We start from the raw sequence: 25620 nt of genomic DNA, 5'->3' as shown, positions 1-25620 counted from the left end.
GAAACATTGTAGGACTAAGGAACTAACACTCTCTTAAATAACAAGGAAAGCATCTCAAAAGCTCTTATCATAGAAAATACATTTTTTGCCTACAATGGAAAGCAAACACGTGCTCTCACGCACTAGGCAGTTCAAATGCATAGTTCAGCTTTTTGAGTAGCTGTTGTGTCCGTCGTGTAAGAAACAAGAAGTTAACGAAATTCCAGGAAAGATTACAAATATTAATCTCCCCTTTCTTTGCTGCCAGGCTACCTCAAACAATCTGCTGTCCCCGGCTACAGTGCTCTCCCTAAGCGGAAGCTAGAGGTTTTCTTCTAGGAAGGGATTGCATATGGACAGATATCTGTCACAGCTCCACCCAAGAGGATATATAGCAGTTTTGCATGCTATCTGTTCCCCCATCCAGGAGGCCTCCTACACCTGGTTTCAAAGTCCCAACACCCAACTGAAAATCTGATAGCTACCTCATGTGCATTTGAACCATCAGCAGCTTCCTGGACAACCCAAAGATGACGTTCTGCTGGGACCTATGCTGTACCACTCTCCTGATGTATGGTCTCTCCCAGTTAGCAAGCAGAGGAGAAAGGTGGTATGGGAGGAGGTACTGCAGTCATTCAAGCTCACCCTACTCTATGGCTCCAATCCTGAAGTCTGTCCTTCTGTACTGTGTCTACCAACACTACCTGGGCTTGGAGCAACCATTGTGGAGCAATCTGTAAGCATAAAACCATCATTTGTAGGTTTCTGGCTCAAACACCCATTGGTAACATCAACTTTTCATTTGCTACTCTGGGGGCTATGGGTACATGGCACCCAAAAGGTGTGAAATAGCACCAGTGACTTCCACCCACAGCAGACTGGCAGCTTGTCCATTGTCACTAACGGTCTGCTTGGATGAAAGCCTTTGTGAAAAAGTCTCTCTATATGTTACATGGAGTCTGTGTTACTCTTCCAGCACAAAACCAGCCACAAGTATCCTATAACTAATTAGTACTCACTTGGATACAATACTGAAGTCTTTTGTCTCTTGAGTAAGTGAAAAGCTGGGCATGAGAAGTCAGTGCCAAAAGGAAAAAAAAGATGACAAAAAAGATATCCCCACATATTGAAGAAATTTTCCATGGCAAAAGCAGCTAAACATCTCACAGATAAGAGATAAATTGGAATAAACAGCTGTCAGTGTTAAATAAATATCCTGGATAATGTGCAGGACAGAAATAACTACAGCATCGTCAAACTCCTTTCTTCACTTTATTTAGCTGTTTTTGCATGTAGCTCCCAATCTTTGCACTGCTTCAGTTAGTGGAGCATTTATTTTTGAATCAGCTGCATTTGTTAAGACTGTAACAACGAAAGGCATTTCCTGAGAAGCTGTAAGGATGAGCAGCAAGAAAGAACAGCTAAGGAAATACGGGACCCTAGTAGTGCTTTTTGTTTTCCAAGTTCAGATTTTTGGTTTTGATGTTGACAATCGACCTACAACAGATGTCTGCTCGACACACACAATTTTACCTGGACCAAAAGGTGAGGAATATCAGGTTGCTAATGCTGAGACCAGTACTCATAAAGGCTGATTTTTAAAAATAGAGACATGGAGGGCTTGTGGCATGGGCTGGGCATGAAAGATGTGAATTACTGTGGACTGTACAAACATCTAGAAAAGTGGAACTGTGATGGGGCAAAGTGATGAAGCAAGGAGATCTGAATTTGCTTTTCTTTAGTTTCAGGAACAGTGCCACACAGTGTCATATAAGTTAGAGGTGTCCTTTTGCATTTTTCTCCAGCCACATAAATCTTCTCTTACTTCTTGTATTCATCACACAACCAGTACAGCTACCAGCTATAAACTGAGTGACTTTGTCTAAAATTAGGCACCTACTGTGAACTGTTAATGGTTCACTTTGCACCTATATGTGGGTAGATACATGCAATATTTAAAATGACTGAACTGACATTATTTCCAAATGCTTACTTGTAAACGGAGCTCTGCTGCATTCATCAGACCTGATCCAGCAGCTCCTGTTGAATTAAACAGGACCTTCACTACAGATTTCAACAAGAACTAGATCAGCTCTGGCATATGCAGTTCTTTTATCTTCAAAACACTTTGCAAATATCTGAAACCAAATTTTCTGCATTAACTTACTTTCTGTGTAACACAACTAACATCAATGGAATTGCCTGAAGGGTATCTCAGCCAAAAATTAGGTCCATGACATACAAATCTATCTTGCGGTGACAGAACTAAAATATATATTCCACACCATGGCTATTGCAGTTCGAACTATTGCTTTCTTTTTAGTAATTCATTGTATTTTTCTATAGGCTACAGACTGAGAGAAAAAAATGCAACTGATTTAAATTTTAAGCAGAAAAAAGATTATCAAGTCAAAAGCACTGCTACAGACTCATTTGTTTTTATGATGAATTATTCAAATGCATGTTGCTTAAAGGACTGTTTTTAATCAGCAAGTTAATTTCTTTATGATTACAATCCAAGCTTAAACTTTTGCTGCCACAGCGTAAATGCAGAGAGATGTAATGATCCCCAAGGGAGCTAGTGGGAGTTTGTTTAGTTAGTATCTGAATAATGGCAGGCTGGAGAACAAAGTTTGACAGAATTGTGTTTAACAAGTCACAAGGCTAATGAGGTGGTCTGGTGACAACATGAGAGTAGCTGGGACTCCAGCTGGTTTCTGTGGTCTAGCTTGTATAGGGTGCATTTAAAGGTTAGATATTATGGTTCTATGCAAGTGTGATACTGAGAAAGTCAGGATTTAGTCATTACCAGTCCTGCTGCCTCCTGGCTGACACCAAGGCACAAGAAGAGTCAAACAGTATATTGGCACGGTCCTCACTACTACTTTAAAATCAGATTACCATGCCCAAAATCCATGACTGGTAAAAGGAGTATTGAGTAAATCACCTCCAGATTACTGGCTCACATCCAGTGCAGGTCATCAAATACATTTTGCAGTCCATGTGGTATGAACCTACAGATTAATTTCAGTTCCTAACAGATCTGAGCTCATCCAGGACAATCACAAGCTGCTCTCAATGGCACTGGTTGTTTTGACTGTCAGTCAGCTGGGCAATTAAGGACTGAGCCTGCTGGGTGTATGAACTACCCTGTTACTCCTCAGGCATCCCTTGTAGTCAAGGATGAAGCATGCTAACCTAATAAGGCAGAAGACAGTCTGTCCTGCTGCCAGTTTTCCTCTATCCTTCTTATGTCTACGGATTCAGAGCACACGATCCCTAGCCTATGACCACACCACAGCCACAGGCAACACTTTGCTGCTCAAACTTTAACCCTGACAATGGACAAGCCTCTGACTTTTGTTGCTGTAAGTTTTATTTTCTGTACTACATTTGTTGTGCCCCTTTGTCCACCATTCTCCTGAAAATGTGTTTTGACCCACCCTGCACAAGTTTAACCCTCTCACCCCTTATCTGCTGAGCATCTTCAGCTACAGTCGAACACAATTGTGCTCCCACAAGACGGAGGTGCTAAACTCGCACAGTACGTTGGCCAGCTTTTTCTACCACCACAGGTCAGATTCCTGTTGTAGCAACTTCCTCCTTCCATATGAACATGGGAGTGTCTAATGGGCCAAAGCACCTAGAAGCGCAAGGAATTAAAAGGTATTCAATAGCTGTAAGACTTCCTACACTGTCCCACCTCCCCTATCCCAGTGCAAGGCACAAATTGTCCTGTAGGCTAGATCCAGTCTGTGGGCTGCAAGTGGGATGGTCCCTGGTGCTATGCAGCAGCAGTACTGCTGTTCCCATCACACAGCACAATGGAGAGGAGAAAACTGAGGGAGAAGTGAGGTTGGAGAGGCTCAGAACTTAAAACCCTTTATGTGCTGCACTGTTGGGAGGTTGCATTACTCACTTCATCATCTAGGCATTCACGGTTGCTACAGGACCAAGCACCCGACCTCTCCGCATGCCTGCCCTGAAAATGATCCGTTCAAAAAGGGTCGTTAGTGTTATGAAAATTGGCCACTTCTTGTACAAGCCACATGTAACTTGTCCAAGTTAATTTGTGCAAGCCAAATTCTTCCCCTTCAAAAATACATTCTTTGTTACGCTCATACCTGAGATGTCACAAGAGAAGTATGATATGAGTGATGGGATGAAAAGAAAGGGTAATTCCAGGCTGATTATCAGGAAAGTCTTCAAACCGGTTCTGAGAGTCCCACCAGCTCCCAAAAAGCATGAGGCAAAACCAGAGGCCTTTATGTATAACACAAAGAGCTAGTAAATACTCGAAGGACGCAGCCTCCCAGGAGCAGAAGGAATGCAGTAAATGCCCTGTAAGCCCTTTGCACTTTCTGTTGCAATAAGTCAGTCTGAATTGAACTGCTCAGGCTTAGAAAGGAATAGGAGTTTAAGTCTGACCTCTGGTGGTTCTGCGTGATGCAAACCAGGCGCCCTGCTATCCCCTCCATCTATCCGCTGCTTTTCCAATGCTGGTGCAAGCAAATGAAAGTTGAAGTCTGTTTGTAAAGAATTATGCAAAGAGTTTTTCTAAATAGGCAGTCCAGAAAAAGGGAAAAAAAGAATAAGGCAAAAGCAAAAGCTGGCACTCCTCTCCCAGTTTTCTTTTCTAGCCAATGCTCAGGTCTCTTCTCAAAAAGAGGGGATTCTTGTTAATGAACATAGTCCTAGTGCAATGGCTGTCTCATTCTGCCTTCCTGGAAAAGCTTTTGAGGTACGCAGCAAGCTGGTTTATATCGCAGTTAAAAATAGAAATGTATGAGGTGTTTTCTAGGACCCTTATTGAAATAGAAAAAAAGAAAAAACTATGTGCTTTGGACCAAAACAGATTTTCAGTATTCGTAACTAGTGATTTTTGGTGTTTGACCTGAGATGTTTAAGAACAACTTGGTCTTAGCTGGACTGATTTGGCACAGGACCTCTGAAAACTTACGTTAGGTAACACTGAACCACAGCTGAGTAACTAAGGCAATAAAGGCCAAGTTCTGTAGTCCATGGACTTCTTGGGTCCAAACAGAACCAGATCAAGCATAAACAAAACAACAGATTTCCCAGAGAGGCCAAGTGCTTGGCCTAGCAAAATTAGTCATGGCCCTGTCATCTACTTTCCACCCTTCCAAGCCTGGAAGCAGGCTGGCTGTTGATGCTGCGGAGAGAGGAACTGGGTCTGTGGGGAGCCAGCAGCTAGTGCGGTGAGAACAAAAGCACCAGTTGTTGGTCCATGCTGTGGCAGCAGCAGGAGCACCAGGCTCTGCTCCCCTGGACTCTGCCTTCAGTCAGTGTCCTAGCTCTCTCCTTTCTTCTAGCCTGCTTTCACCTGGAGACTGCAAGCTCCGTTTTGTCTAACCTGCAAAGGAAGTTTTAAGTGAGCTGTTGACACAGATGAGATGGGATCTCACCTGGTCTGAGTAAATCAATAAGCAACAACGTGAGGGCAGAAATAAGCAGGGAGCCCAAAACTTTGATTCTTAAACTCCCATTAAAAGCATGAGCAGGGGGAGAAGATGACTGGGGCGTGGGCTGGCTCTGCAGAAGCTGATTTCACATGGATCCGTGGGAGCTCAGTGTTTCAGAAGACTGGCTCTAGATCTTGCTATCTGTCCCAGGTCCTAGCTCATTTCCTTTGAAATCCAGACACAGGAACTTCAAAGGTCTTGAATCAGATCCAGGTTGAGAAACTGGATCTGAAGAATACCCCGAGTTTCCCATAGCAATTTAGATGTAAAATGTTTCCTTATTATTATTTTTGACAAATGATGCTTATAAACTCTGTGACATTGGCTGGTGCCTCAAAATAGCATTTACTGTGGTCTCCAGTATAGCTGTCCATCTCTCAGCTTTCATTGCACTTACTTACGCAATTCCAATCCTGGAAAATCTCAAACTCTCTCAGAAACCAGATATGGTGCTATCCACATTTCCTTCCGAAAATATAAAATGCTTTACCACATCCTATAGGCTGTTCAAACCTATAACTAAACTTCCCTCTTAGTGCCTCACGTTCGATCTGAAGAGCCCTTTAATTTCAACACGTAATTCTATTTTTCATGTCATTTTCTTAGACTTCCTCATTTTAGCATAAGTTAAGTTTCTGAAGTTTGTCAGCCTGAGCTACAAACCATGTATGTGGGGACTTAAGATACAAAAATTCAAAAGATATTGGTTCTGTATTTCTTACCAACGTCCATTTGATTCCTCACTGAAGCCACTGTAATCCATGGGTCTCTGAGATCATGTCAGAATGGCAGGGGAAGGGGAACAGGCTGAGAAAATTAAATTGGGCAGACCAAGTGAAAACAGAATCAGGAGTAATTTAAATTAAATTATTTCTCTGTTACTAAAAAAAGTAGTATATGTTCCAGTCATGCACAAAGGCCCACACTTTCAAATAATACAAGTCAGCAGAACTTCACGAAGCCTGCTGAAGGCTTGGGTCTGGCTCATGCAATGCAATAGGAGAACAGGGTATTTCTACTGAGGTCAATGGATGTTTGCAAGTGGAAAGTAGAAAAGTGAGCAGAGAATCCAGTTTATTCTAGAAGATTCTTTCCTTTTCACCAGGGAAGGTGTCTGGGGCCCTGTTGTCTAATTTGGAGCTGGGTGAAAAAAGACAATGTGTCCAAGAACTTGTGAGCAAAATGCTTTATTTCTCACGGTGCAAATGTTCCTGCAGGATACCTGGGAGAGTGGCTATGGGTGCAGTTGCACGCTACAGCTGCACTCATCTGTCAGGTTTTTTGCCAAAAGGGGAGGCCCAACACCTTTTTCATCTCTCACTCTGACCATGTGGTCCTACCTTCACCTGGTACTGGCTCAGCTATTTACTCATCAGACTTTCCACTGAGCTGATTCAGCTCACTCACTAAAATGTGTATTATTTGCCTTATTGATATTCCTCTGTTTAGTGTGTTGAATTCCTTCAACACAGGGTCAGAAGAGTGCTCAATATCAAGCAGAGGGGAGGGAGGCGTGCAGGTCAGCACTGGGGGCTGAAGGGAGGAGAAGGACAGGGAAGAGGACATCATGTCAGATAGGCAGAAGATGTCAAGAAATCCTGTCCTCACTAGCCATATATAGCTTCAAAGCAAGAATCCCCACTGCAATGGAAAATTTGCTAAGGATCTAAAAGACATTGAAAGTGAAATTAGAGGAAATCCTGAGGCTTTCCATTGACGTAGCTGTGACGTGCTCATACACTGGAAAGACAAACTGGGCTGTATTTGCTTATTTCTTGGAGTCTGCAACTCCCTCTGGTGACAAAACTTCTCAACGGAGATTATGCATGCACAAGTGCTGCAAAGGTTCACCATACTCAGAGTCACCCAGTGTCCATAGGCTGCAGAGCTAATCCTGTGGCTATCTGCAAGGCTATTCCAGGAGGGCAAGGCATTCAGTTGCATCTGGAGGGTTCTCAAGGCTTCAGAATGATGCACATTTCCTTATCCCGTTAGTTCAACACCCAGGACATGCAGAAATCTCCTGTACTCTTCACACTCTGTCTGTGGAGGTGGGGTGAGTCCCTATGCCACCTCAAGTGGGACTACAACCATGAAACATGGAGCAGAACTGTGTCACTCGTGATCAGAGGGTAAAACTGCGTAACAGGTTCCATACCAAGCCTTTGTGGTGGGACATTGGCTATGCCTAGGAATGCTAAATGCATCCAAGGCAAGCAGTGCAAAGCATCCATGAGCATACTAAGCAAGATTAACCATCCTTGCCCCCTCACAAGAGAACAGTCATGCCCCCAGGGCTTCTCAAGGACTTTTTGGCTGGTGGTGGGCTTTTTTCAATTCAGAGCATCTGATGTAGGAGGACAACTGTGCTGTAGCCCAGCATAAGTGTCGTTTCTATCATTTGAAAGGGTGGGTATGCCCTGGAATGTGTAGGAAGGTATACCTGCAAAAAAGAGGCTGAGAAAGCATTAACATTTCTGTAGTATTTTTGGTCAGGAGGCAGGAACTGGAGCTGACCTGAGGCCATGACTTTGCCAGCACACCTGGTGAAGTGTCTCAGTAAAACCCTGCATGGAATCAGGGAGTCTCTCAGCAGAGCTGAGTGAAAAGAATATGTGCTCACAGAGAAATACATGCGTAAGCCCAGCGAGGAGGTCTCCTCCCGGCTTTAGCCTTAGGCAGCCTGCAGACATGCTCTCACCCTGATGCAGCGCTGCCTCTGTAGATAAATGTGGACTCCGTAATCCCCAGGGATTACACCCTGACTCTCCAAGAACCAGGGTCAGCCCTTGATCACGAAACTTGGAGCATCACTAAACATATGTGAACTATTTAACCTGAAAACTTCCTCAATTCGTGAATACAAACCAGATAAATTGCCTACAAAATATTCAGCAGGGAAATCTAAAACACCTGAATGTCAGTAAATTCTTACTAATTAAATTCTTACCAGATGTAACCTCTAAACATTGTATTATTTAGTGAAACTACTAAAAAGGCAGAGCCCCTTTCAACTGCCTAAAAATCCTGCTGATTATTAGACCTTCAGCATTTTCCTGAGCTTGTTTATAGGAGAAGAAGGGACTGGGGTTCCCTCTCAATTACAATTAAAATTTTCTAATGGCTGCAAAAGTCATTTACTGCTTATGGCTTCTGCTTTCCTTCTGTCTCGCACAGTCCCAAGCTGGAAGAGTCTAGTTATTTATTATTCCGTGTGTTCATTTTAATAGTCTGGTATTTTAAATATGTGACACAGAAGAAGTGAATCAGCTTAAGGGAATACTAACAAGGTTGAGAAATGGTCTAGCTTCAGCTACTGGTCGCAAGTGCTTCACCTATGCTTCAAATGCCAGTGCAGTACATTATCTGACATCCTTGCAACCACAGTTTTAAGGTGACAATCTGCTAATTAGGTTAAAACTTAACCTGACACTGCCCCAAGTGTAAAGCAGCACAAAGGAGAGTTTAACCTCTAGGTATAGTCTACAAGCATATGAGGTCAGGGATCAGTGGGTTTTTTCTGTAAGAAAACTCGTGTTGCACAAAGCACAGTAGTACAAAATTTAAAAACCCAGTCAAGAGCACTGGCAGGATTTAGAATTTTTTTTCTGGCAGATTACAAAAAAGTGGCTAATACAGCAGAATGGCCTGTCCACATGAAGTCCCAGAGGAAAGGGAGGGATACTTATTACAAATTAGAAATGAAGCCAACTCAACCCCTGCCCAAAACAAAGTCAACCACCCTCTCACAATCCCTCCTACCTAGTTGCAAATCATAGCAAGACCACAAGGGGGGAGCATAACCCAAGAGTTCACGTTTCTTGACAAAATTTGAGATCACTGCGTACAGCAGCTAAAGGGGGACACAATTCATTTACAATTATCACAGCATATTGTCAAGCACTGGGCTTAGTCCAGTCTTAAATTATCATGAGATGTTACCACTAATTAATACTGTTTGCATCTACCCTTGCTTTGTAATGGCCTACCCATTCTCAGATACACTATGGGGAGAAAAGCAGGATTTCCCTCCCTTACAGATAGGCAAATTATTATTCTACCCATTTTCCTAGGTAGAGAAACTAAGGCAGAGTGTAATAGGCTGCTTTATGCCAAGATGAAACAGGTGATAGACCTTACTTCCCTCTCCCTTAGGCTTTTAGAGGGCTTACGCAAAAATTGGGACTACACGAGGCATTAACTATAAAAGTTGAGACACTCCCTAATCTCTGAAAATCTCGAGAACAAACTTTCCCACACCTTTTACCCCTTTCATCTGTCGGCTCTCAGTCTGATGGCCCATACAGGGCAACATAGCTTCACCTCCAGCAGCCCCGTGTGTGAAAAACTTGCTCCAAAGTCTCTCAGAAAAAGCCACGGCAGCTTTCAGTGGCTCAAAATGTTGAAACTGAGATTGGAAGAAACCATCTTTGGAAAGTAATCATAGCTTCTCCACTTGCATATTGACTTTCTTTCCTGGGCTCTATTTCTAAGATTAACTGTCTAAGCAATGTCTCTTACCAAAAAAAAAAAAAAAAAGCATCTTTCTTGCACAGAGTTCTTTCTTCTGCAGCAAACAGTCTCTCTAGAGCCTTTAACCCAACAGAGCACTCTGCAAGCCACAGGGAATGTAACTAGCTGGCCTGAGAGAGGTGATGAGGACTGCCAAGGTGACAAGCCCTGGTTTGAAGGGTCAGCAGGAATCTGTTTTGCTCTCCTGCATGACACAGGCCAAAGAAACTCCCTCAGCAATTTCTACACCAGACCCAGAGTTACCGCATATTTTACACAAAGGAATTCATTGCATGGGGAAAGGCTGGACATGAAAAGCCTCCTTGTCTCCCTCCCCTTCTGGAGAACATGGTCTATTTGTTAAATATCTCCATACTACATTTCTAGTCAAGACTCATCCAGCTTTTCCAGCCTTTGAATCACACCCTGCTTCCTTTCTATTATCACACATTTCTCCCACTATACAGGTCTGCAGACCGTGATTAGATCCGCTCTTAACCTTCCCCTGGAATTTCATTTCACAAGCTCTTTGCCAGCCTCTGTGAATCTTTTCTGAATTTCTGAACTGAATTCACTGAAAAGTGACTTTTACACTTCTCTCAAGGGTTTCATAGATGGGTTTGGAAAGAACAATTTCTTGGTTTCTCAGTTGCAAATGTTGTTAGCACTGAGGTCAACAGCAAAATTAAACTGTACATGCTCTGGCTCTGCTGTTTGATGATCAGTAGACAAGAACCCAGTAGAAGCAGGCATCCTTCCATCAGCTGCAGGCCCAGACCCACAGTTTCAGATGGATATTTAAGGAGCTTGCCTTTTGGAAATATATACTGACTTTTCCTGTATTTTTAAGAACCAGTGAAAACAGGTATGTTTAAAATTTCTATTGCTGACTGCTTATAGCCTTTTCCCTTCCTACTTTGTCCTGTAGCAGCTGATGTTAAAAACAAAGCACCTGAGTGAGCCAGCACACCCACCACACCATGTTTCCTCCTTGTCCATCCCTCTACCAAATGCTTCCTTCCTCCAACGCGGACTGAAGTTCAGCCCTTTATCCTCCTCAGCTTGGCCCACTGACCATCCTCCCCAAAGGGCATCCTGACCAACGGGGTGAGTCTGCCCTCCACAAGAGAGTCCCAACACTGAAGTTTTTTCCTGCATACAGGGACAGACTCAGCCCAGTCCATGTAACTGACATGGAAAGGAGCCAAAGAGCTAATACTACATTTTATCTGCTGCAATGATTATGCACCACTTCTCATCTGTCATGACCCCATGGAACAGCCCACAATATGCTACCTATGGCTACAGAAGTAGGAGAAAGTAAATCAGGAATGAGTGTGCAGTATTTTTCAGAAAACAAGAATGAGCTCCAATAAAACAATCAGTCTGAAAGCAACCATGGGAAGCTACTTTCTCCCTCAGCACAAAATTAAATCATTACCTCTTTGCCACAGGATATTATAAAGGCCAAAAAAATAAATGGGTTTAAAAGGCACAGGACTAATCTGTGCAGGGAAGAATCACTAGTGGCTGTTCACACGTGGTCTGGATGCAGTGCTTGGCTCAGGCAAGCCCCTTAAGCCACTGCTCATGGGAAGCTGGAAGTGGCTGCCTGGGTCATAGTCACCCTCAGCACACCCAGTTCCCTGAACACCTTCTGCCAGGGCTGGAGGCACCATCCTCAGTGAGACAGGTTATTGGTCTGGTCACGTAATGCTGTTCCATCCTCACTTCTCTTTTGCTGATATCCAGACAGACTTCCCTCCCTTGAGTACTCCATATGCTGAACTGCAGCCTCTTCTCCCCTTCTGGGCTGCAGGCAGACACAACTGGCTGCCACTCACACATGAGATCCTGGCTTGGCCAAGAGACCGTGGCACTGCTTCCCACCACACAGCAAGGCTTATTGCAGACACGGGTAGGAGACAGGGGGAGAGGCTTTGGAAGGCTGCCTGTATTCAGTGCTAGTCATTTGGTGCAAAGGGGTGCAGGGGTTGTCCCCCCTCAGCATTTGTCTAAAATAAAGAGAAAGATGATCTTGGGATTTGGCTCAAAACTAAGAAGTAGACAATAAGGAAATTAACTCCAGCTGTACCTCCAATTTCCTGCATAATGTGAAACGAAATTGTATCCTAAGGAAGGAGATAACATTTCTTTCCTACTAATTTGCTGCCTTGCTCCTTTAGACTGTAAGCTGCTCAGTGCGAGACTCTCTCTTACAATAGTAAGAGTATTTATACAGTACTATATAGGAACCTGTGTAATAGGGTCTTGATCTCATTTGGAGAAATCTCTGCACTAGGGTAATACATGCAATGATTTTACCTCTTACAGATACTCTGTGTATGGCATTTTCAAATTAAAGCATTGAAGTAATTGCAAAACATGTCTGTTACGTCAACACTTAAATGGCACCTGTCAAAAACTGAAGGCAAGACTTCTACCATACTAAGTGCTAAGGTCTACGTTAAGATCTGTTTCAACATATTTACATTCCTCCCATTCTAAAAGCATCTGCATACCTTGAACACAGAGTCACTACAAACAGAGTCACTAGGAACAATTAATAAATTCCTATTGCCTCCCCTGGCAGTTCTTCTGTGTGTGTACAGGTTTCCCAACAGAGAAAGATTGGCTTATTTATCTGCTTTATAGCTGATCGGGCTTAAAGGGTAGGACTAGAAATTGGTGTTGTATAATTCTCACATTGGAATAGCCTCTCCAAAAGGGAAAGTTTTTAGCTTTTCCTAATGATGGTCAGGTTCATCAGGTCTTCTCTGAAAATTTATCCCATGACTACTGTGCTTTCAATGTGAAATAAAAAGAAATTAGTAGGAAAAAAACCACCCTGTGAACTTCACTTTTTGAGAATGTATAGTTGCACTTACTGCACTGAAAGAAATATACCATGATGCTTTATTTTCTCTTTTTTGGAAGGGGATGAAGGTGAAAAAGGAGATAGAGGAGAAGTGGGCAAACAAGGAAAGGTTGGACCAAAAGGACCAAAAGGTATTTCTGACAGTTTCTTGGCTATGGTATATGGTGTATATATATTCATATATATATATGAATATATATATATTCATATACCATATACTGGTATATGAATATCATTATACACAACTGTATTGGTGCATATGATCAGTGATGTTTAATGCTTTTCATTCCTGTTGCCGCAGTAGATTTCACAATCCTGTCAAACATTAATCAGTGAACCTAACAACACTTGGAGAGCTTCATGCAATTCCTACTGATACATAAGACAGCTATATATGGCAATAAATTTGAAGAGTCATGTAATAAACTAGTACATTTACTGCTGCTCTCCCAAGTAGCTGTCATGAGTGCGATCTAGAAGACCCAGATCACATGTATAATCAGAAAGATTACTGTTCTCTTACTGAAATGACCGTTTAGTTGAAACTAAATTTTGAGAGTTATTTCCTAGTAATATATCAGGATGCTCAACAAAATTTGGTCTCAGTTGTCCGTATTTTGCAGAAAAGCAAACAGAGGCATACACTGAGAAACAAAGTTCCCCTGATGAAAGAGCATCTGAGCTGAGAACAAGAAGTCACAGATGTCTCAGGACTCAGCTCTATTAAACACATCCCGTTTCCACCGTGTGAGCTGGGCAGAGCATTCGGAGGCACCAGATGTGATGGTGTCAGCCTTGTTTGCATACTCTAATTCAAAAGCTTAATTTATCATTAGAGTTTAATGATAATGCATACCCATGGTCTTTCTTCCTTGACAGTAGCTTAAGACTCATCAGGGAAGTTTTTACTTTTATAGAAACTTTAAAATCACCCTGTTATTATTGTTGTAATAAAAAAACTTTTCCATTTTTAAATGAATTCATATGACTTTGCTTCTTACCTTACAAAGAAGATCAGGTAAAATACAAGGGAATTGGGTAACCAACCATTTACGAAGTATCTTAGTGATGTAAAATTTAGTGTTCAAACTGAGATTCCCTAAATTGGTCTGTCATCATTAGTCAGCTATTTTAGAACTTAAATTATTAATCAATTAAAAAGGCATCTGTTATTTTGGTGCTTTGAGGACTGGGAAAGCACATACAGCAAAATGAGTAGCGCCCTATCTGCAGTCCTGCTTTGAGAAGGATTCCCAGCAAAGCTGCAAGGACTTTACGTAAAGGAAGAAGGAAAGGCTTTTGTCTGGGGTGGAGAAAAAAACCCCAAATAAAACCTGCTGTCGGCCTGGTTTGGTTGTGAAGTAAAATCAATATTTGAATACTCACTAGCAGTTTTAGTTTATAGTTTCTGTAAGAAAACATGACATTTCTGGGCATTTGAACAGGCAGTTCTACTAAGGTGCCTTGCAATGTCCTACAGTAGTTGTATCCTACAGTAGCAGAGATCTGTGCTGCCCTCCTCCAACCATCCTCAGGGCTCTACTCATTTCGACTTCGCCACACATGCAGACTGGCCACGCTCAGGAAAAATAGCAGTAGTAGAGACCTAAATAGTGCCTTGGGAAAGAAATGACAGAAACCATCCATACTCTTTTCTTCTTTATTTCTTCTCTTAGGAAACAAAGGACCTCTGGGGGATGTTGGTGACCAGGGAATGCTTGGAAAAATCGGTCCAATTGGTGGAAAGGGTAAGCTCTGGTCTGGGATTTTTCTTGTTTTTTCCCTCAAGGTAAATATGTGTTTTGTGAGAGTTCCAGGTATGGAATAGTATCAAATAACGGCTGTGACCAATGCTCTCCAAAGAAAGTTATGCATAAAGATTGGTGATGAGAGCTAACCAAGATATTCTTGTTTTGTTTCCCACGTGTAATCTATCTGACTTACTTGGCTAAAATACTTTGCTTTACAAGTTAAGAGATCAATTCTCTTTGATGGTAAAAGAGGAATGGAGAAATCCAGCCCTTGTGAAGTAAATCCTCTGAACGCTCTAAAAGAGAAAGCCAAATTTGTGCCTCTGCTTTGGACGCTGAAGGCCTAAGTCAATATTCTGCTGCTGCTCAGGATGCCACACCTTGTCACCTGCACTGCTGCGTGACATGTAAGCAAGCAATGCACAGGACAGCTTGGTAAGGAAAGGATTTTAGGAGTTTTAAGAAAGCAGTCACTTAACCAGGGATGACAACTACTTGCAAATCAGAGACTCCAAGTCTACCTGGACAATAATTTCATTAAATTATGCTCTAGTCATCTGAGAAAAGGCTCAGGCATTCCTTTCCGGTATTCCTAAAGAGCTGTTTAAGAAGGAATATTACATCTGCCACAGGGAGACCTGCCTTGAAAGCTGAGCAGGGACTCCACCATCCCCAGGGGAACTCTGTGGTCTCTAACCAGCACATCAACCCAGGCATGTGGGTGAGTGGGTGGAACAATTTCTCTGGGGAGCTTCTCAAGCCAATGTTTTTAATAAACCTTTGATGGCCTCTAGCCAGCCTCAATATCAGAGAAGAACAAAAGAATTTGGCCTGAGGGACTAATTTTCAGAAGTACTTAGACAACTGAAAACACAGATAGTTATCTCCTGAGATGTCTTCAATCACTACAGGAGACTAGAATTTAAGAATCCAACAAATTGCTTATCTTTAAGTAAACCAATGCTCTCAGCTTTTAAATCAAGCTCTCTTTCAACCTGAATGTACAATTTATTGTCCCCTTCTAGTTTTTCTCATTTTCTTTCTTTATTTGCAGAAGCAAAGGTCACTAAGTCACTGTTTAAATATACCATTAAACATTCAAGTTCTTAATGAAGCAACCATGACATTTCAGCTTGTAAGTGTGCACTGTCAAGCAATGCTAATTAAAATGACAGCCAACTCCTAATTTCTTTAAAAAACCACAACCATGTAAAGGAAAGAGCACATCAAAACACAGCCATCAACAAGGCAGAGCAAGCATTAGTATTTTTTGACCTCTCAAGGTTTTAATTCTTAAAAGAAGAGCTGACATGAATTTCAGATAAAATCCAGCTGTTCCTGATCCAAATTACAGCTGAGATTTTTCAAAAAGCTAGTCACCTCCACTTATATAGTAGCACAGCATTTGGAGAAGTATTTGTATCATTTTTATGATCTACAGAAGAGCAGGAAAGCAGTTGGATGAAAATCAATCACATTTCCATGAACTATATCTGAAATGAAACGCTGCTCCTTACTGACCTCATTTTGTGCACGTGCTAACTGCTGCCCACACAAGTAATCTGTTGCACACATTAATTCAGTAGTTTAGTTTCACATCAGCCTCATCTGGTGTCTCATCCCATCATGGAGCTACTGAACCCAGGGAAGGGCTCTGTCCTGCAAGGCAGTGACAGAACCCAGGTCTCACTTCTCGCAGATTTCTTGAGTGCTTTCAGCCTCAGTATCATTTTGCAGTTTATATCTAAAGTAAGTGGTACCAGGAACCAGCAGCACACAAGATGCCTGTGTTATCAGTGAGTTAGCTATTAAAGGGTTCTCCTTATTTCCATACACCAGAATTAATCATGGTTTGTTTGACTTGGCACATCTGCCAGTACAGTACATCAGGGCTTCCTATCAGCAGCACACCGTTAATGTATTATTAAACAGGTTTTTCAAATATGCTCCCCTGACATGTGCACTGTCAGAGATCTGAGAATGTATTTTCCTTTTTATTCAGGTGACAAAGGAGCCAAAGGCTTATTGGGGGTTCCTGGAAAAAAGGGAAAAGCAGGTATGCTATGCATCCTTCTCTGCAGAATGGTCAAGTCTGCTGGGTCTTTGATTTCAGGGTTAGTTTGTCTGGAGTTTCATAAAATTTTGAGGCCCATGAAAAAACTCAAAAATAGATTAAATGAACAGGAAGAGACTGAAAAAGTTTTGTTTAGCAAAATGAAGGCTTGGGTAGGGACATGACTGATGCCTATGAATATACCAACATGCGCAAAATATGGAGAATAGTTACCTAAATTAATGGTCAATGTTCTGATATCATAAAAACTAACACATAGACACACCAGCAGTACATTTATACTGGAAACTAGAAGTTTCTCAATACCAAAGGAATGAAGGAAGTCCTTTAAGAGTTTCCTAACAGGAGCATGGGGATGAAAAAATAAGTGATTTTAGATAGAGCATAATCTGTTGTTAGATGAATGCAATGCATTTGCTTACAGGAGGAGAATTTGGATCTGAAAGTTCTTCTCAGTCCTAATAACCCTGAATGTTTTCCCACCTTGAATGTACAGTTGTGTTCATTTTTAAAAGATTTCATATGCAATGCCAGTTTGGTCCTTAATGGGAAACCATCAGCAACTTATTTTCTTCCTAAGGAACAAACAAAACCTATACCAAGCCGAATTTCAGTTTACCAACAAAAATATAACTGAGACATCAATGCTTTAAAGTTATCGATTATTTGAGTTGGTATCGACTATTACTGCTGTACCACAGCTGCATGCAGCAATTCACTAACATAGTCCTTCTACCAAAGTTTTGCCAATCCCACCTCTATGCATACTCACAAAACTCCTTCACTGAGAAAGCAGCGGTTTCCCATTTCATGGATGCTGTTGTTTCTAATGGAAGGCTGGGGAACCTGTGCTGTTTATGGATACAAAGGTAGACCTTTGGCATTCACATGTAATGCTGTAGTGATCACCATGACCAGCCACATCTCTGCAGCTAGATGGAATCAATAATGAGAGGGGCAGAGGATGTGCAAATCCCACACTGATGTGGGTGGAAAGAAGACGGCAAACTCTTCTATCCGCGTTTTTAAAAGTAGGCATTCTCAAGCCAGTTAGCAAGGGAGTGTACAAAGCCAAAATATTAAGCGCTTTGATCAACAGAAGTATGGTCAGCGGGGGAGGGTGAGACTGGCTCTCCAAAAGTGGAGGCCAAGTTTTCAGAAGGTTTGGAAGTGGGCTACAGACGACCCTCCACGCACACACACAAATGCTTCTAAACAGATAAATCCTTTATCCTTTGTATTGCATCAGGCACAGTTTGTGACTGTGGAAGATACCGCAGAGTTGTTGGACAACTGAATATCAATGTTGCTCGTCTTAACACGTCCATCAAGTTTGTAAAGAATGGTAAGGATCCTTATGTATTTGATGTGATTTATTTGGCTCCTATAACATTCATCATTGCTATTCTTCTACCATTGCTGCTCTATGGCAGCATCCATAGATGATCCAGAGAGAAGGTCCCACTGTGCGAGGCACTCCAAAAGCATACAGAAAAGAGACAGTCTTACACCTATAAGGATATAAGCAGCAGGTGACTAAAAGCAAAAACAATACAGAAATTATCAACAGCACAACAGAAAGAATAATGAAAAGCACAAGGCACGGCTTGCTAACCACATCTGCACTGTCAGTCTGCTTAGTCTCAGTGTCTACTCAGACAATTAAAGGAAAAAGTCCATGCCAATCTGCTCCAGAGAGGCAGGAAAAGCAATAGAAACCTCTTGATCTTTCTGCTGCACAGGAAGGCTGCAGACGCGGTACTCCTAGCGCTCCCCTCAGTGCAAGCATCATTTTCCTGTAACAAGGGACCAATGCTCAAAGACATGGGTTATAAGAAGCCACGTTTGCAGGCAGCGCTGTTAGGTGGACAGTGCAAACTGCCCCCGCTGAAAGGAAGGAAGCACATTTCCTGGTATAGCAGAGTCCTTCTAGGACTAAGTCTGTATCCATAAATTGTGTTTGAGACTGTTCTCTGGCACTGTGGGCAACCAGCACAAAACAGCACTCGTCTATATTATCAAATCCTACAAAACTGAATGCCATATTATCAGGAGTGTCCCTCTAATAACTCCTAAACTGTATCTGGAGTAACTCCTGAATTGTTTGAGAGAGTGTTAGTTGCCCCAGTCCAAAGCTCTGCTCAGGACCATTCCAGCAATCCATCAGCAGGGTCAATCAACTTCCAGCTGCCCAGGCATGCTCCTTGGCACTACTTAATTCACTAGGACATATGCTGTTTTAAGAAGTTTGCCTTTTAAAGCTGCTGAGCAGCCACAGTTTTCTTCCTAGTCAATGCCACTTAGTGGCTACAGCAGCTCTGAATATCAGGCTGTATTTAAAATGTCTTATTTTAGCAGTCACATTGATTTTCCTCTACATGGAAAGGGCCTGAAAAGCTATCTATACCCCTGTGTTTCTATTCCAGGGCACTCTTTCACAATCTGTATTCAAAAATGTGCAAAGCAACAGGGGTGATCCAGCGTTAGATATTGCTATTTGACCATTTAGCATGCCTTAATTTGATTAGTACTAGATATTCATGAAGTAAAACTTAAGTGTCACAGGAGACACATGCCAATTAGGACTGAATAGTTCTTGTCCTAATGTGTGCAAGGTGCTTGTCAATCCCATTAGCAGCACGAGCCTCTGATCATGTCCTCATCATTCATCACAAATTCAGTGGTGGGAATACTTTTCCTCTCTCCCTTTTATTAATTCTAATGTAAAAATCATCTCATTGTCATATTGGAGCAGAAGCACCTTCAGTATCTGTTCACATGCCATTAAGCAATGTTTTTTCCCCTTTAAATAGTCATAGCAGGTATCAGGGAGACAGATGAGAAATTCTATTACATCGTGAAAGAAGAGAAGAATTATAGAGAAGCCTTGATCCACTGCAGAGACAGAGGAGGAACACTGGCCATGCCTAAAGATGAGGCAACCAACGCCCTGATTGCTGACTACATCTCCAACAGCGGCCTCTTCCGAGCCTTCATTGGGCTGAATGACATGGAAAAAGAAGGACGTTTTGTGTATGCAGACAACAGCCCGCTGCAGAACTACAGTAACTGGAAGGAAGGGGAACCTCACGACCTAGCTGGCCGCGAGGACTGTGTGGAAATGCTCAGCACGGGAGAGTGGAATGACTCCGAGTGCCAAGTCACCATCTACTTCGTCTGTGAATTCCTCAAGAAGAGGAAATAGAAGTGCCGCAGAATGTGCCTGGCACCTGCTGTACATACAATAACCCATCTTCATTCATCCACCGTAGGGAGAGCAGACAACCAGGGACAGGGCTCAATCCAGCCTTCACCCCACTGGGTTAAGCAAGAGCAACTACTGTTAAGATGGCAGTGACCATGAAGTCAGCACAGGTCTGCAGGCGGCATCTAGCCAATTGTGAATTTTTATTTCATGTCTATGTGCAATTTAGGGTGGGCATTGCTACGTGTAATTTAGGGGCAAATTTAGAGCACGCAGAGGTGAATATGATTTCACTAATGCCAGAAATAATAAACTCACTGGTATATTAATAATCACTGATGTGCTTCATAAAGTCCACAGATGGAAAGAGTGTGATCTTTACTCATCTTTGACCTGTACAGGAAGTCCCAGTAACTTCCCTGGTGAATTCACAGCTGGGAGAACAGATTTGCGGTTTCTCTTGAAAAAATCCTTCTTTTGTTAGAATCATAGAGTAATTTAAGTTGGAGGGGATCTCTGGAGGTCACCTGGTTGAATATTCCATGCAAAGCAGGGCCAACTTCAAACTTAGATTAGAAGTTGTTGTAGTCTCCTTAATTTGGCTGCACAATTATATTGCCTGATATGCAGGGGAGGACTCACTTATCTCTGCTTCCAACCCTATCGCCCATCAGGCTGGTCTGAGGTGTGAGGAATTAACTTAGCAATGGCACTTCTGCATGCAAGCCTGCACAGCTTGCAGGCAACCTGAGAACAGATGGAGCAATTCTAGCCTCTGATGTCCCCCAAAATCTGTGAAAAACAAAGAAAAGTCTAGCACAAAGAGAACAGTGCAAAGGAAGCAACACCATTGGTGTAGGCTGTAAACAGGCACATGTAGTATCAGCTATACCAATGTACACTGCTGGTTTAACAAGTGATTCTAGGAACATGTTAACTCCCTAACTCAGTAGCCAGTGACGTTTGATGTCTAATGCTAAAATCACCTGTGCTTTTGCAACACAGGAAGCAGCTATAGAACAGGCTTTATCCCCCAAGAACCCAGATTCTGGTGTGGTTGAGCAACTTAGTCATGCACTTCAGCAGGACTCTCCACAAATGATGAGCAGCTTTGCTGTCAGTGCCCGGCTACTCAGATCTCCATGTCAGTATGCCCACAATGGCTCACATTTTCGTATCTTTGATAATACTGAAGGAGCTCTTTTCTTCAGACACAGCAACCATTTTGCCTTCAGAAGTGAGCCTGTTCTTAGTCACAGTTCACTTTTCTTCAGAGCAGGAGATATCAAGAGAAACCCCAGGGCCCCTGTGAAGAAAGTCTACAGATTGTCTTTCCCACTTGAGACTAAAAATAAAGGAATGATATCTGGAGGCTAAGGAGAATGCTAGACACTGGCACAGTGCAGCAATGTACCCTGCAGGCCTCTCTGAGCATCAATTGCACATAGTCTTCCTCTGGGTATATGAAGAGCTGGACATGCCGTCAACTAGCAATGCTCCAAGTCTCCCTTCTACCGCTGTGTACAGCACTGCAAAGGTAACTAGACAACCGTCATACTTCTTCAACCTCACCCTCCACAGGAAAATCCTCCAAACCATTTAGCTGGTTGTTAGTTTGACTCCAAGCTCATCTCTGAGCAGGAGCATCCCAGGAGACTCTGTGACTCAGAACCACTCTTGTAATCCAGTTTCTCTGACACTTGTTCCTCCAGCAAACCACCTGTTGCTACCAGCAGTAAATTATCTGTGTTGCTACACACCCTCCAGGGAACTATGCAGACCCGTGAACGAAGAGGGTGGGACCACATTTCTTTTCATTGCTGTGAGAGTATTTGGGGAAACAGGTTCACTTAGCACAACATAACTCATCGTGAATTGTTCCCTTCCTGGGAATTGATATTCCCCCAAATTAAGCAGAATTACACTTTCTAGGATCTATAGTAATAAATTCATTAAGATAAACACTTTGGGTTTAGAATCATTAATGGGTAATGATAAAGAATAAATGACTAATTCAAGGCAAAGTTTCTTGAGGAAAAGTAATGCCTTTTAGAAGTCCAAGCCCAGGGCTGCTAGCCTCACTCACAGTAAGTCAGTTCTTACTAGTTATGCAGAAGTGGCATAGTAACATCCCTGTGGGTAGGCACAACCACACTGATACCCTCTCCAGACCTCATCTTTACTTCTGACCCAAAAAGTCACCAAAACATGTTTGCCAGACTGGGGGTCCAAATTCTGGAACCCTCTGGCCATACTGAGACCACCAGCTGACAAAATCCAGAGGCGTCCTTAATGCTACAATCATCATGAACAGGCCATTTTCCTGTTCTTTAGGAGGAAACTCAAGAGCTGGGAGAAGGTGAAAGAAAAGCACTATTTTGCTGCAGGATCAAGCCCTGCCTGAGATTGGACCAGGCACTCTCCTTCACATACAAAATCAGGGAATACACATCTAAATTGAAACTCTGGTCTTTTTAGGAGACTGTCAGTTAGAAGTAATCCTGGAGCATGCTCCATGTACGGGAAGGAATGACTGTCGCAGCCTCTGGCTGCATGGCTGAGGGAAGTGAGTGAGGAACTTCTGTTGGGTTTCTGCAATGGAAAGGCTGGAACTGCCCAGTTCCTCCATCCTCCTCCTCTCCTACCACACCATCTTCATCCTTTCTTAAATAGAAAAAATAAACAAACCCAACCCTTTTACCCACTATGTATTCATGTGACATTGGGCAAGGCTATACCAGCTGAAACAAGTAGACTTGGTGTGGCTGTTCCTTTGCTAACTACAGAAGAGGAACAGTAGAGGAGCACAGCACAGATGATGTTCAAGCTAGCCAGGCATAAGTGTGATCAGGTGCTTGTGCAACCCATTCCTGCAGCACTAGGTCCCAGTTAATAAATTTTGCCAAGAAGCCTTAACTCATAGGCGAAGCCAAATAAAAAAGGCTGTCCCACACAGAAAACATGGCAGGTAGGTCCACACAGCTCTGCACCATGCCATGCGGACACAAGCTTGAGCCTGCACTAACTCAAATATTACAGCTGAGTTTTGCAGAAGAAATATTCTTGTTATAACTAAGAATTTGGGCTATAGCACAGGTTTCCCTGCTAGCCAATGGAAATTCACTGTGGTAGGTAAAGTACCTTAGGTTTCTACACGAAGTGGATGGAGCCAGGAGCACAGGACATGGTGCCTGACTATTCAGGATTTATGGTCTGCTAGAGCTCAGCACATAAACCATTTTACCCAATCCCAATAATATGTTTTTCCCATGTTTTTCTTTTCATTATTCCCAGTCCAAACCTTTCTTGTTTCAATTTATGCCCACTCTTTTTTGTCCACCCACCTATCACCACTGTGAAAAGCCTGACTTCATCTTCTTGAAGACCCCCTCATAGGTCCTGGCAGGGTGCTATGAGGTCCACCTGAAGCCACCTCTTCTCCAGGCTGAACAAATCAGGGTCCCTTAGATCCTCCTCACACGGCTCTGGCTCCAACCATCTTGGGGGCTCTCATGTGAAGTTGGCCCCAATTTTTCAATGCCTTTCCTGTACTGGGGGGCTCAAAAGGACACAGTGTCTAGATGTGGTCTAACAGGTGCTGAGCGGGAAGATAATCCCTTCCCTGAAGCTCCTGGCTGTGCTCCCTCTAGCACAGTCAGAATGCTGTTAGCCGCCTTTGCTGCCAGGGCACGCTCCTAACGCACAGGCAGCGTGCTGTCTGCCAGGACTGCCCAGGGCCTCCTCAGCAAAGCCAGTCAGCTTCAGCCTGTATCAGTGCAAGGACTTGGCATTCCCAGGCAAAGGAAACGTTGCATTTGTCCTTGCTGAATTTCATAAGGTTCCTGTTGGCCCATTCCTCCAGCCTGCCTAGGTCCCTCTGTACGGCACCCCTGCCCACGAGCGTATCCACTGTTCCCTCCAATTTGGTGTCATCTGCAAACCTGATGACAGTGGACTTCATCACCTCCTCCAGGTAATTGATAAAGATGTTAAACTGGACAGCTGCAGTATATAGACCCCTGTAGCACTCTATTTGTCCTCTGGGTAGAGTACAACCCATTAACGACTCTCCTCTGAGCCCAGTCATCCAAACAACTTATCCATCTGGTTGCCCACCCATCCAGACCATAACTTCCTAACTCAGATGCAAGAATGTTGTTCGAGACAGTGTCAAAAGCCTTGCTAAAGTTGAGGTAAGTGACGTCCACTGCTCTCCCCTCATCCACAAACCCAGTCATTTTATCATAGAACACAATCAGGCTGGTCAGGCACCATTCACCCATGGTAGATACATGCTGATCGTTCCCAGTCAGCCTCTCCTCCTTCATATGCCCAGAAATGTGCTCCAAGAGAACTTGCACCATTAAGTTCCATGGGGATCAAAGGGATGCTGATCAGCTTATAGTTCCCTAGATTGCCTTTTTGGCCTTTTTAAAGGCTACAACATTCACCTATTTCCAGCCATTAGGAACGTTCCATGATCTCCATAACCTTTCAAAGGTGATAGAGTGGTCTTGCAGAGACATCAACCAGTTCTCTCAGCACCTTGGATGTGGTCTGTCTGGTCCCATGGAGCTTTCCAGTCAAACTCTCTCAAGCAATCCCTGGCTCAGCCCTCAGCTACTGCTGGTAGACCTCTTTGAACCCTTGCCCTAAGCACAGAGGAATGGGATAGCTTGTTGGTAAAGAAGACAAAGAAACCACTGAATACCTCAGCTTTATCTGTGTCTGCTGTCACTACATCACTTCCTCCATTCAGCAATGGTCCCACATTTTCCTTGCACAGTCTTTTTATACTATGATACCAGTGGAAGCTCTTGTTACGCTTCCCATGCAAGTCTCAACTGCATTTAAGCTTTGGATTTCCTGAGGCTACCCCTACATACTCAGGCAAGGTTTCTAAATTCTTCCACTGTAGCCTGTCCCTGCTTCCATTTCCTCTATACTGGCTTTTTGCATTGGAGCTCCACCAAGCTCCCTGTTTAGCCACACCAGTCTACTGATACATCTGCTTGTATATGTACAGCAAACACAAGACATCTGCCTAAAGATCTTGCTACTTCATAGCAGGAACACTACAGTGTTCTTCCTGCTCTTGGAGAGCCAGGATTTTATCATCTCTTATATTCTGAAGACTGTCATCTCACTCAGTGCAAGCATTACCTCATGCTCTCCCCAGGTCCAGAATGCACATAAGATACAGATAGCCATGGTAAATATGATGTTTTTAAAACTAATTCTAATAAAAATTATCACAGAATCAATATATCCCATTAACAATATATTTTCCTCAAACTTTTCAAAGAATCTCACAAGGGCATTAAGCAGACCCACTTCTTTCACTGCCTTTAACCTGTTCAATCACTTTAAAAAAAATAAAATTAGCACCTAGAGCCATGGAGTGCCACATTCTTGAGCACAGACACAAGAATATACAGGCATCTCTATTTAGTTTCACATACAGTCTTAAATAGTACATTGTATTTGTAGTTCAACTGGTTGAAATGGTTATTAAGAGATGCAATTTGACACTGTATATGATGATAAAAATAGTAAATGTGTCACAGAGAGAGGGATTAACTTATGGTTATTCGGAAAGCATTGATGTAGATTGTCTTGCTTGAATATGTTTGCACAGGTACAAAAGCCATGAACTGCCATTTCTTTTTTCCTCTCTCTTTTCTTATGTATTAAAGTCATACATAACCTACTCAACATGTGTAAGAAAGAATGAGCAA

At 42.8% G+C, this 25620-nt stretch overlaps 1 protein-coding gene across 1 annotated transcript; it reads left to right on the top strand.

The window, feature by feature from the left end:
* The first annotated feature begins 1243 nt into the window (after positions 1-1243).
* COLEC10 (collectin subfamily member 10) lies at positions 1244-20748 on the top strand. The gene is made up of 6 exons (XM_059836350.1): positions 1244-1524; positions 12912-12983; positions 14529-14600; positions 16606-16659; positions 17927-18022; positions 19491-20748. The coding sequence occupies exons 1-6, from the start codon at positions 1380-1382 to the stop codon at positions 19880-19882; spliced, it is 831 nt and encodes a 276-aa protein (XP_059692333.1). The 5' UTR covers positions 1244-1379; the 3' UTR covers positions 19883-20748.
* Positions 20749-25620: the final 4872 nt, after the last annotated feature.

Source organism: Gavia stellata, chromosome 3 (assembly GCF_030936135.1).
Source record: "Gavia stellata isolate bGavSte3 chromosome 3, bGavSte3.hap2, whole genome shotgun sequence".
Lineage (NCBI taxonomy): Eukaryota > Metazoa > Chordata > Aves > Gaviiformes > Gaviidae > Gavia > Gavia stellata.
Note: the sequence above shows the minus strand (reverse complement) of the source record. Positions and strands in the feature narration are given on the sequence as shown.